At 44.8% G+C, this 12560-nt stretch overlaps 1 protein-coding gene and 1 long non-coding RNA gene across 2 annotated transcripts in view; one reads left to right on the forward strand and one right to left on the reverse strand.

Moving 5' to 3' along the window:
* LOC102447253 (lysine--tRNA ligase-like) overlaps positions 1-12560 on the reverse strand; it is a 103421-nt gene that overhangs the window by 36888 nt on the left and 53973 nt on the right. Inside the window, exon 5 of the mRNA XM_075921054.1 lies at positions 903-1056. Within this exon, the coding sequence (XP_075777169.1) occupies positions 903-1039 (137 nt within the window). The 5' untranslated portion in view covers positions 1040-1056. The remainder of the gene's footprint in view (positions 1-902; positions 1057-12560) is intronic.
* The window catches only part of LOC142827136 (uncharacterized), a 60251-nt gene continuing 59399 nt past the window's right edge, over positions 11709-12560 (forward strand). Inside the window, exon 1 of the long non-coding RNA XR_012901587.1 lies at positions 11709-12241. This is a non-coding gene — a long non-coding RNA (uncharacterized LOC142827136). The remainder of the gene's footprint in view (positions 12242-12560) is intronic.

Here is a 12560-nt window from a genome sequence, read left to right on the forward strand (position 1 = left end):
CTGTTAGGATAAAAAAGAAGCTGGTTCACTGTATATACCTGCTTTTGTTAGATACTAGCTTGAAACTATTTCCTACATCCACATAGCCCATCATTGACTGAGTTCTATGTAAAACCTGAGATTGATTCTTTGAAGTGATCCTGTGATTATTGCAGAGACCTGGACTCACAATGGAAAAACTTCCAGGGACTTCTGAGAGGCCAGGATTTCAGGGTGGCACATTCCATGACATTTTGTCTAATTCCTTTAATTGCCTGTAATTCATCCCTGCAAGTCAGCAGACAGACACTATTCTTACCCCAAGAAACAAAAGGGTTTTAAAATAGAAATATAGACATAGCCATAGCAATTAATGAAGTGCATCACAAAAAGGTGGCCACAAACCATAAAAATTGACTAAATAGAGCTGAATGTTACCTATTTCTTCTCACCTGTCCCCTCACTAAAGCAGAATGGTACCTTAGTCTCAAAACATGTATTTTCTTTCCACAGTAATTGCAAATATTAAGGTGTGAAAAAATAGTATTGGTTTGTATATATAAATGTGTGTATTTACTACATTTTCTACCAACAAAATTAAAGAGAAAGTAGATCTTCTATTTCCCTGCTTGTAGATCCATACTGGATAATATATGGAACGCCCCAATGCAATATATCACAATACTAAATATTATTAAATTGAGAGAAGGCAATGACAAAATATGAGGTGTAATCATAAAAGCACCTAGCATTTATTAGAGTGCTTTATATGTTGATGTACTGGGCACTAACTTATTAGTTTGCAAACAAATAAATCAGATCTGGAGTATTTTCACTAAAATCTACATTTCAAAAACAATTTGAATTTCAATTTTTGTTTATAACTTCTAATAATGTGGGCATGTTTGGCAACAATGACTTACCCTGTAGGGGCAGTGGAAGTCTTTCCTGGATCTGTCATCGTTGTAAAGCTGTGAGCAGATAAAGTTCCAGCAGAAGATGCCTGGAATGCTTGCTCTGTTCTCCCACTTCTGTTTAATAGATGCTTGAATGCAGTCATGGGAGAGTCTTATAAACCTAGAAAGTGAAAGTTAAACTTCATGCTCTGCCCTAAAAATACTGTGTATATATATCTACACACACACCAAAGCCAGAACTTTAAATGTGACTTCTCTTTTTTGATAAGATCTTAAATGAGTGTCCAATAAAGATTAAGGAATTAGGAGAAGGCGCACATATATATAAAGATATGGAAGATTTTAATTGTGGTGCAGAGAATCGTTTGACGTCTCTTTCACTTCGCCTATCTACATGTAAACACAGCTATCTAATGACTTGCAGCCACCCATTTACTGGAAAAGAGTTGGATTCCTTTAATTCAGTACATTTCCGTGTCACTGAGCCAGGAAGAAACGTAGCTCCAATTGTGAAATGATCACAGGAATTAGAGACTGGGTGAGGAGAATTTGGGCCGGCTTTAGGAAGTGCGGGGGCCCAATTCAAACCGTTTTGGCGGGGCCCCACCACCCAGGATTTTTTATTGAGCAAAAAAAAAAAAAACACAAGCACAAACGCACACACACACACACACAACAAACCACAACCACACACAAATATCACATCAGAAGTCGATCTGATCAAAATGTATATCAACATAGTTGAACATTTTCCAAAAACAATGCCATCCTTTATTATGTACAATTTTCACAAAATTAAATCAGTTGCCTTAAGTGTAGGTCAAATATTTTCAATTGCAAACTATCCAATCTTTTCAATAAAGTTTAAAGTTTGATTTTTAAAAAGTTACCAGAGAGCGTTGCAGTTTTCTGTTACATTGATTTACTTTTTAAATAGCAAAAATGGAGTCTTAGGGTACGTCTAGACTACATGCCTCTGTCGCCAGAGGCATAGGCTACCAGACATAGGCTACCAGACATAGGAAAATGATGATTTAAATTTACATGGCTGCCGCACTGAGCCGACAAACAGCTGATCAGCTATTTGTCGGCTCAGCACGATAGTCTAGATGCGCGGGTGTCGACATCAAAGGTATTTGTCAACCACCCAGGTAAACCTCATCCCAGAAGGTTAAGAAAGTGTCAGTTCTGTGGTCAAATTCCAGTCCTTAGTGATTTCAGCACCAATGATTTCACTAAGTGATGTGGTACCTCACCACCATTGCCTCCTTTGCACTGCCCTTCAACACACTGCCTGCATGTTGAGTCCAAGGTCAGTCTACACAAAATGTTATCAATGATTTTTGCTCAAGCGATCACTGAGACAAGACAAGGACTCTCAATTGATTCTAGTCAGCTCTAAACACTGGGGCTGCATCTAGACTGGCATGATTTTGCGCAAATACTTTTAACGGAAAAGTTTTTCCGTTAAAAGTATTTGCGCAAGAGAGCGTCTACACTGGCACAGATGCTTTTGCGCAAAAGACATGCACTAAGTCAGCATAACTCCATTGAAGCACATGTAAACCAGCATGGTCAAACAGTCTCTTTTCTACCCAGGTCAAGGTGATTTAGAACGATCTTCTCAGTAAGCCGTTGTTTCACATAAGGGCAACATCTGCAAATGAACATCTGACACAAAAATAGCATAGGGTATGTCTACATTGCATTCCTCTTTCGAGAGAGGAATGCAAATGCAGACAAACAAAATTGCGAATGAAGCATGGATTTGAATTTCCCACGCTTCATTTGCATAATTGCAGCCGGACGCTTTTTCGAAATACCCTATTTCAAGATAAAAAATGCGGTTTAGATGAGGTTATTTCAAGAAAAACCCTTCTTTCAAAATAACCCTTAAACCTAAGGAGTAAGGGTTATTTCAAAATAAGGATTTTTTATCGAAATAACCGCGTCTAAACAGCTTTTTTTGTCTCGAAAAGGGTATTTTGAAAAAGCGGCCGGCCACAATTATGCAAATGAAGCGTGGAAAATTCAAATCCGTGCTTCATTTGCAATTTCATTTGTCTTCATTTGCATTCCTCTCTTGAAAGAGGAATGCAGTGTAGATATACCCATAGAGCACTTAAGTTATAGTATTCATGAGCAATGCATAAAGCAAATAACATACAATATAGAATGTTAAACAAATGTGTAATAGGAATGTATCTCTAAACTGGCTACCTTGGCTCATTTGACCAATAACTCAGCTGATCAAAGATTTTCCAGTTACTGAGGTTGCCAAACATACAAAAGGAAAACTATAAAACAGAGTTAGGAAAGTTCATTTTTGAAAGAATCATACCCTAATTCCCTCTCTGTGAGGAGCTGAAAGCCAGACCTGAAGTTTGGGTATATAGTAATGGTTCCATTTTAAATTTTCAGGGCCCAGCCACTACATCTCCTGTAAAGAAGTAGATATATTTGAATGATTCCCTTCCTTACAGATAGGTTCATGGTTGTGTGCTCAAGGTGATGACGGTGTGGATATTACTAGTTATATACTTTAAAGATAGAAGAAAATGTGGGTGGATTCCCTGAGAAGCCTAATTCCACTCGAGGCAACCATAATTCCCACTTGGAAGACACCTAATGATGTTTGGAGAAGGTTGCCTACTCCAACACTACTTCCAATATCTCCAAGAAGCAACCAAGCTTATCTGGGGGCAGCTAGCCATCCTACACTTTTCTCTTCTCTCTCTTTAGGGGACAGCTGATGACCCCATGTCCAAGCGCCACTCTGATCTACAGAAAGTAGACATGCTGTCCTTAATTCATAGCTCATAACAGAGGAAAGCGAGGGAGGCAACTATTTTGTGTTTCATCAGAAAGGAAATAAAACCTGTAAAGAGCGATGTGGACACATCACATATGCCACCAACACTAGCTGTATGAAAGGAGTGTTTAAATTAAAGACTTGGAAGTCAATTGGATGTTTGGCATACCAGTCACAGACACCGGAAGATGGGGAGACCCTCAAAGGTATCTAGGAGTCCCCAAACTTCCCTATTGTTTGCCAGGTACTACAAACAACTGGTCTGTTTTTACATAATAGGGGAATACCCTTGGTTCCTATACAGATCTTTAGCCCTGTGACATCGCTGGAGGCAAATGACTAAGCCAGCCCTCTGATCACTTAGGCACCAATTAGTTCCCCTGCAGAAGGCTGCTAGAAAAATATGCAACTAATTAGCTAATCAGTCTGGGGGGCTGATGAGCCAGTTAGCACTCAACTGAGGGCTATAAAAAGACACAGGAAGGAAATGAAGGAGAGCAGATTGAGTTAGTAGAACTCAATATGCTCTCAGATCTTCAGGGAGATAGTGCTGTTCCTCTGTGGGAAAGGGTAAAAAGGCACAGTAAACCGTAGGTTGCACATCACTGCATCGGTGCTGGGAATGGGAATGTAAATTAATAATATGGAGGGGCCACTCACTGGAAAAACTGAGGCTATGTCTACACTGGCACGATCTCGCACAAAAGCGGTCTACACTGGCTGTGTGTTCTTGCGCAAGTAAACTGATGTTCTACTGTATCAGGGCTTCTTGCGTGAGAACTCTGATGCTCTTGCTCAGGAAGAAGCCCATTTGCACAAGAGCTCTTTCAGAAGAGGCCAGTGTAGACAGGCAACATGAATTTCTTGCACAAGAAAGCCCTATGGCTAAAATGGCCATCAGATCTTTCTTGATCAAGAGAGTGTCTACACTGGAATGGATGCTCTTGTGGAAAAGCACATGCCAGTGTAGACGCTCTCTTCTGCAAAAGAGTTTTTGTGTGAGAATGCACTAGTGTAGATGTAGTCTGAGAGATTTCTGGGCATCAGAAGTGGGGACAGGGCATGCGCCATTATAGGCCCCTACAGTCCAGTCTGGCCAATACGCAGTCAATGTACTTTCCAGAAACAAAGAATTTTTCCAGCAAAAGAAAGTTAACATGCTTTTGCTATTCCCCAGGTTTCTTTCCTGTCTTAAGTCACCAAGATAGAAGCCAATTTTTCAGAAAATGTTTAAATATAAACAAGAGAACCATTAAATGATTTTCCCACTGCCTCTCCTATCCCTGATTACAGCATGTGTCCAGTAGTGGTAAAATAAAGTATAAAGTAGTAAAATCCCGGGGAACAAAAACTGTTTTTTTCCCCTTTCAGACCCAACTCTACATCATGTGTTTCAAACAAACAGTCTGTCCCAAAAGAGAAAAGAATCCTACAACCTCAAAGGAGAGGTTCTAAATCTAAAGGGTTTATGAAATCTAAGCCACAGGCGTTATCATAGGAACATAAGAATTGCTATATTATTAGATCAAAGGTCCATTTAGCCTAATATCCTGTCTTCTGACCAGGTGCTACAGTGGGAACGAACAGAACAAGTAATCGAGTGATTCATCCCATTGCCCATTCTCAGCTTCTGACAAACAGAAGCTAGAGACACCATTCCTGCCCATCCTGGCTAATAGCCACTGATGGATCTATCGTCTATGTATTTATCTAGTTCTTTTTTGAACCCTGGTAAAGTCCTGGCCTTCACAACATCCTCTAGCAAGGAATTCCACAGGTTGACTGTGTGTTGTGCAAAGAAATACTTCCTTGTATTTGTTTTAAACCTGCTACCTATTAAAATACCAGCCCTTCTTAATATACCAGCAACATTTAATGTATGTTCATTGAGGTTTGTGGTAATAAATATTACAAGTGGTAGTACAAAAGTACTCACCATCAATCTAACCTCTCCCACTGAACTTAACACCAATGCTGAAAATAACATTGGCTTTTGAAAGCCCCACAATATTTATATGCAGTGCCTTTCACACAAAGCTTAATCAGTACTTTACACGTTAATAGCATTTTATAGTTCCTGTTAGGCAGGCACTCAGTGCTGAGCACCCTTTTAAAATAAATATAGATATAGAAAACTATAGAGAGGCAGACAGACAGATAGATAGTCTTTCTTATTTTATAGCAGGTCAGGACCATCCATGAAACTAAGGGTATGTCTAAACTACATGCCTCCGTCGACGGAGGCATGTAGATTAGCCAGATCGGCAGAGGGAAATGAAGCCGCGATTAAAATAATCGCGGCTTCATTTAAATTTAAATGGCTGCCCCGCTCTGCCGATCAGCTGTTTGTCGGCAGATCGGGGCAGTCTGGATGCGACGCGCCGACAAAGAAGCCTTTCTTGATCGGCACAGGTAAACCTGGTTTCACGAGGCATACCTGTGCCGATCAAGAAAGGCTTCTTTGTCGGCGCGTCGCGTCCAGACTGCCCCGATCTGCCGACAAACAGCTGATCGGCAGAGCGGGGCAGCCATTTAAATTTAAATGAAGCCGCGATTATTTTAATCGCTCTGCCGATCTGGCTAATCTACATGCCTCCGTCGACAGAGGCATGTAGTTTAGACACACCCTAACTCTCCTCCTCAGCAACCAAGAGAGCCACACAAAGAAGTGCCAAGCAGAGAGCATTGCAGCAACTGGCCCCAGAGAGCAGGGTGATCATATGCTTTATTGTTCAGAACAAGACCCGTCTTTATACCTAGCTTTCCTTCAGTGATTAACAACAGCACCAGAGCTATCTCAAAGTACCTCTCACTGGCACCAGCTCCAGAGGGAAGGCAGGACCAAAGGATAGCTGCCCAAAGGTGCAGTGACACCCTGAGAGGTTGCATTGCCCTCCTCCTATGCACTAAGTGTGTGTTAGTTCCCTTAGGTTTTGTTTGCGAACTCCTCCAATAGGGGAGAGATTGGGAACAGACCTTAGCAACTGCCAAATCCCCGGCGCTACCGCAGGGATGGGGCGAGCTGCCACACTACACCCAGCCACACGGGGGGGTGAGGTAGTGAGCACATCTTGCCACAGAGGACGAGCTTGAGACAATCCTGGGGTAGCTAGCAGGAAGTAGCCCATGCAGGGCTGTCTTAAAGTTCCCTGCTCCCAGGCCAGGCCTGCTATATAAAATAATCTGTGCTCCTTCAAACGGTAAAGGTCCTGGGAATGAACGAAAATGCACGGCACAGAGTAGTTACAAACCAGAACCACTGATTTGCTATCAGTTTTAATCTGTAAACGAGTGTATTCCAGGGGAAAGGGGAAGGTTTATGTTTAAACTACTACTATTTCAAAGGTCACCAGTGAATCATGAGTTGCCGCTAGCATATCTTACAGCAGACATTACCAGAGAGCAGTACAATTAGATACACGACTGGCCTGGGCCAGCCAAGTCGGGCCCAGGCGCAGGTTAGTTGCTGTGTAGATGTTCAGGCTCAGGCAGAAGCCCAAGCTCTGGGACCGAGCAGGGTCCTAGAGCCCGGGCTGTAGTCTGAACCCTAATATCTACACCAGTTGAACAGTCCTGTGACAGAGCACTCTACTGACCACAGGTGGGCCCCCCCCTCCTAGGGATTAGCTCTCCAAAGCTGATCCCCTACTGAAAGCTGCGCTCCTCCGTGCTCTGTCTCTTTCCCTATGGCTGTGTCTAGACTGCAGGCGTCTTTTGGAAGAAGCTTCTCCGGAAGAGATTTTCTGAAAAAACGTCTTCTGAAAGGGAGCGTCCACACTGGCCAAGCAGATCAAAAATACAATGCGCTTTTTTGAAAGACAGAGTCCAAAATGATTGGATGCTCTCTCGCATATAAGGCCACTCGGTACCACTTCAGGCAGGGCTTTAGGTCACCTGTTGCTTCCGAGTGCTGGTGTCAAAGCCTAGCTGAGACACACGCTTAAAGGGACCCCCTGGACAGCCATTTCTGTGCGTCTGCTGCATGCTTGTCTACCTCTTCAAGGAACAACAAAGCTCTTGCAGCGTCTGCTGTGGTTGCCCAGCTTCTCTGGACACCACAGCTTTCCTCTTTGTGCTATGGAGCTGGAGCTGCCCCCGGACATGTGATGGCCCCACATGGCCATGTTGCAGTTTCTGCAGTACTTTGTGTAGGCTGCCTTCCTGGAGCTGCACGAGCTCAACCCCGAGCTCATTCCTGAAACCCTCTCCCTGTGTGCGGGAGCAAGACCCGTGCAACCGCACCCCACAGTGGAGCGGCATTTCTGGAGGCTGGACACAATTCCGACTGGTGGGACTAGCTGGTCATGGAGCGGTGGGACGACTACCAGTGGCTCCAAAATTTCCACATGTGGAAGGCCACCATTTTGGAGCTGTGCCTGGCTCACTCCTGCCCTCTGACAATGCAACACGCACCTGCAGCCTGCCATCCCCCTGGAGAAGCAGGTTGCAATCACTGTCTGAAAGCTCGCTACCCCAGACAGTTACCAGTTGATGGACAATTAGTTCAGAGTGGGGAAGTCCACTGTTGGGGCCCTCCTCATGGAGGTAAGGCACTCTCCCTGCACAGGGGGGAGGGGGAGTCCTGGAAAGGGGGACCCTAGGGAAAGGGAAGGTTGGGGAGTGGAGCTCCCTCCGAAAGAGCTCTTTCAGAAAAGGCATTCTTCCTCGTAGAAAGAGGATTTCCACTGTCGGAAGAACCCCTCTGTTCTTTCAATTTTTTTCCGAAAGAACGCGATTGCAGTGTGGACGTAAATGAAGTTTTTTCGGAAAAACGGCCATTTTTCCGATACAACATTGTAGTGTAGATGTAGCCTCTCTGTGGTCCCTTCTCTTGCTCCAGGAACCAAAGCCTCCTCTTCATGACTCAGACATCCAGCCAGGTCACTCAGCACATATCCTCCTTCTGGCATACAAAAGTCCTTCCACACAATCGGTCTCGGGGAGCTTCTCTGACACTTCCCCATGATAGGGAACCCCAGGCTTACTCCAGGTTCCAGCCCTGGGACCTGGCAACTGTGGCTCACCCACACTCTGTTGATCCTTCCGTGGACTCCTTCCTACATCATCCATTTCTCTCAATACACCAGCCTTGCAGGGAGAAACAGCAGACCAGGAATGCCAACTGCCGTAAATGATTTTATGGACAGTGTAGTAAAATCCAGCTTGTTTACAGACACATTCTGAAGCAATACAAAGATGGCGCAAAAGGACAAAAGTAAACAATATTCAGCGTTTCTATTCATAAAGCACCACAGCAATGTTACTATGCTCGTCTAACCTACTTACTAGCCACAGCAGCATCCTTCAGTTTCCCCATTTTGTGATCATATACTGCAGCAGCCACACTGCCGGCCACTGTTTTAATAATTTTTCCAGGTCTTTTTTTTTTTTTTGACAGTCAATACTCTTTCCAGTATAGGAGTGGACAGTTTATTTCTTATATTTAAGTAACCGCCCTGCTGTGATTTACTAGCAAGGAGCTTGTGGGAGGCTGTTATCTCCAGCCTGCTGTACTCTGTCCCCTGCCCCACCCCAGCTACATGGAGCTCAGCAGGGGTGTGTGCTGCACACTTGCTCACTGTTAGCTGCTGCTGGGCTGATACTAGAGACACAGAAGAAAAGTTCAAAGACAGAGGCATAGAGGAGCAGCCAGTACCAGCCAGCAACAGGTTGGAGAGAGCCCCTGCCATGAAAATTCCCCTCTCCACCTCTGCCTTGGGAGTTGCAGGGTACCTGGACCTGCCCCACGTCCCAGAGTTCACCCTGGGCCAAGGAGCAAAGACTCCTCAGCTCCACTGCAAAGCTAAATGTTTATTATGGATATCTAAATGTTTTTCCATGTTTTGCTCTTTTTTTACAGATTATCCATGAATTTATTGACAGCTGGCAACCTTGCTACAGACTGTTAATTCCCATGGCCCCAAATATACCTTCCCTACTCCTAGAAAGTAACTGTAACTTATAGCCACACCACTGTGGCCAGCTTCCTAGCTTTATAAATCCAGTCCCCTCTCCCCCTCACCCCACCCTCTCCGCCACCCCACTGGACTTGATCAGCAAATTAGGCCTTAGCATCCCTCAGCTTTCCTCCAGGTGTAAACAATAGCTTAACTGGCCTAATTCATCTCTTCAGACCTTGTGTGGGGTAGACAGCTCACATCAAACCCCATATTCCAAGTTTCTCGAGCATGAGTCAGCTGGCATAGTTTGTAGATGGTCATACCCTAAACTGCAGCCTAAATCATGTGATATACTGAGACTCTTCAAATCCCACTGAAGTCAAGCTCAGCCCCTAGCAAGGAAGCATTCCGCATCTAGCAGCATTGGGGCCATTGGTGCTTTTCCGAGAGTTTCACTCCAATGCGCGCTCTGCAGCAGATGTCGTATAATTTGTGCTGTTCGGCTGTGAACAAACTCCCTTTGCATACCAAATGTTCACGCCAACTACCGACGGATACCAACTGCTGTTCCACCAAAAATACACTTCCTGGGAAGCTGACATTGTGCCTTCTGGCTGCTGAGTTCATAACTCTGCTACCCCAAATAACAGTCAACTGCAGGAAAGACAAGAGGTTTGGGGGTTTTTTATCCTGCACAGTGAAGAAGTTTGTTTCAAATTCACCATGAACTTCCATTAGCCAGCAACTGTAAAACTGTACTTGTATCTGCAGTCAAACTACGAAGAAAAAACAGAAACTTTTAATCTTCACTCCATTATGCCCCTTGGAGTTAAGCAGTTGCCTTGGTCTAGTACTTCTAACTTCCATCAAGAGTCAGAAAGGCACCCAGCTAATTGAGAGAAGAAAGAGAATAAATCTCAAGTGGGAAAAATTGTGTGCTGTGCCTTTTTACATTTGATTGATATGATAGATCTGGGCAGAGAAACATATTCTTCTTTGTATGTTTCTAGCACAAAGTTTATAGCCACTTTTGTTCGCTCCAAGGCCAGAGTGATAGATCGTCAGACTATCTGTTAGGAGATAGCCTATCATATTTCTCAGGCCTGTCACCTGAAATTAGTTCAGACAGGATTCCTTCTGCATTCTCTTTTTCAGTTGGACTAGTCATGATTAATCTTTTCAGGATACTTTTTGCCCTGCTTCATTTTACTTCTTTTTCAGAGAATCTTGCTGTAATGGAGTGGGAGGAGGACCCATTCATCTCTGGAGTTGTTAACTTTCATTCAGTTTTACATGCCCTATGATACTTTAAACAACCAACTATCCATCAGCAGACCATTTAACAAAAGATTTCCTCGACTTTATTGTCCTAAAGCTTTTGGGAACCTTTTTTAGTTCAGTTTTTTTCTAGCAATAGTCAGACAAAATAAGTAAAGATGCTTTGGCATCTGCATTTAAACGTTGACTTGAGAAAGAAATGAATTTGCCTGTGCAAGGAATGCATGAGTGTGCCCAAAAGCAAAATTATTGCTGTGTCAGACCCTCCTCCCCCCCATGCTTTATGAAATGGACTCATGGACACTGTCACTGGGCTGGCTCGCCCTCAGGCTTACAGCCCTGTCATCATCAGGGTCACTTACCCTGCTTCACCACCACCCTGCTCTTTGGTCCACGCGCCCTCATTGCGCAGTTCTCTGCCTTAGAATAGCTTCGCTCCGGCTGGGATGGCTGGTATGGCCTGTTCAGCGGCGATGCAGGAAGGGGCTTGGTCCTGCCCCCTCTCCGGGTCCCGACCCAGGACCCTAAAGGCAGCCTGAGAACACTGCCCGGCTGGTGGGGATTGCCTGTAGCTCACGAACCCTCTGGGGAAGGAAGCAACTCTGGCGCTGACCCCCGTCCTGGGCCTCTTCCTCCTGCTCGCCGCTAACGCTCCGTTCTCCTCCCCTCCTTGCCAGCCTCTGCCCTGTTTAAACTCCCCGCCGGCCCCGCCCCTTTCCTCTGGGCGCAGGCTGATGACATCAGCGGACGTCTCTCCCTGGCTGGCCTCCACTCGGGGCAGCGCCCCTCCCGAGCAGCCCGGACAGGAATGTCACTGGACCACCCAGACGATGCAGGGAGACCCTTTCCCCGCACCTGCGGCCTCCTCTGACATGCTCTCTGCCAGTGTATCTACGGGCGGCTGGGGAGTACAGGTGGCCAGGGACTCCGTGCGATTGGAGCCCGGCGCCCCGTTACAGACACGAATATACATAACTCAAAGGTGGTTTGAGTGAATTATTTCATGTAACCCATCGATCTTCATGTCATGATCTGCTGGTTCTATTTATCTTACTCTGTTGTATGTATCATTTGTGTGTGTAAAATTAAGACACATGGAGTGGGGAATAGTTTGTGAGTTTCCAATGTGTGAATGAGAGACATGGAGGGTGTTACCCTCAACTGTTAAATTATCTCTTTTGTCCTTCAGCCTGAGCTATGGTTGGTAGGGAGTGGCCTCAACTCCTTAACAAAAGGAATAGGAAAGCAGAGGCCCTGGTCTTTCGGCTGGGCTGCACCTGAAGGAAGGAGCCTGAGACCCCAGGATGGGGAAGAGAGCCCTGGTTTAGACTGGCAGCTGGAAAAGAGGTTTAAGGGTGAGTTTAAGTTTGCACTGAGGTTTCAGTGGAGAATTAGCCAAGTGGTTTTGTTTCTTTAGATTTGTAACCTACTTTGCTCTACTTGTTTTCACTTATTACTACTTAAATCCTACTGCTTCAACTTAATAAAACCATTTTTATTTTTTATCAAACCCAGTGTAAGCGATTGTTACCTGGGGGGGAGGAGGGCAACCAGTGTGCACATTCCCCCTTCTTTGTTAAAGGTGGCTTAGCTAATTCTTTGGGGTTTCATCCCATCCGGGGAGTGCTCTCTCAGGAGGCTGGGACCTAAACTGCCCTCTCCTTAGATCTGATG

Source organism: Pelodiscus sinensis, chromosome 2 (assembly GCF_049634645.1).
Source record: "Pelodiscus sinensis isolate JC-2024 chromosome 2, ASM4963464v1, whole genome shotgun sequence".
Classification (NCBI taxonomy): Eukaryota; Metazoa; Chordata; order Testudines; family Trionychidae; genus Pelodiscus; species Pelodiscus sinensis.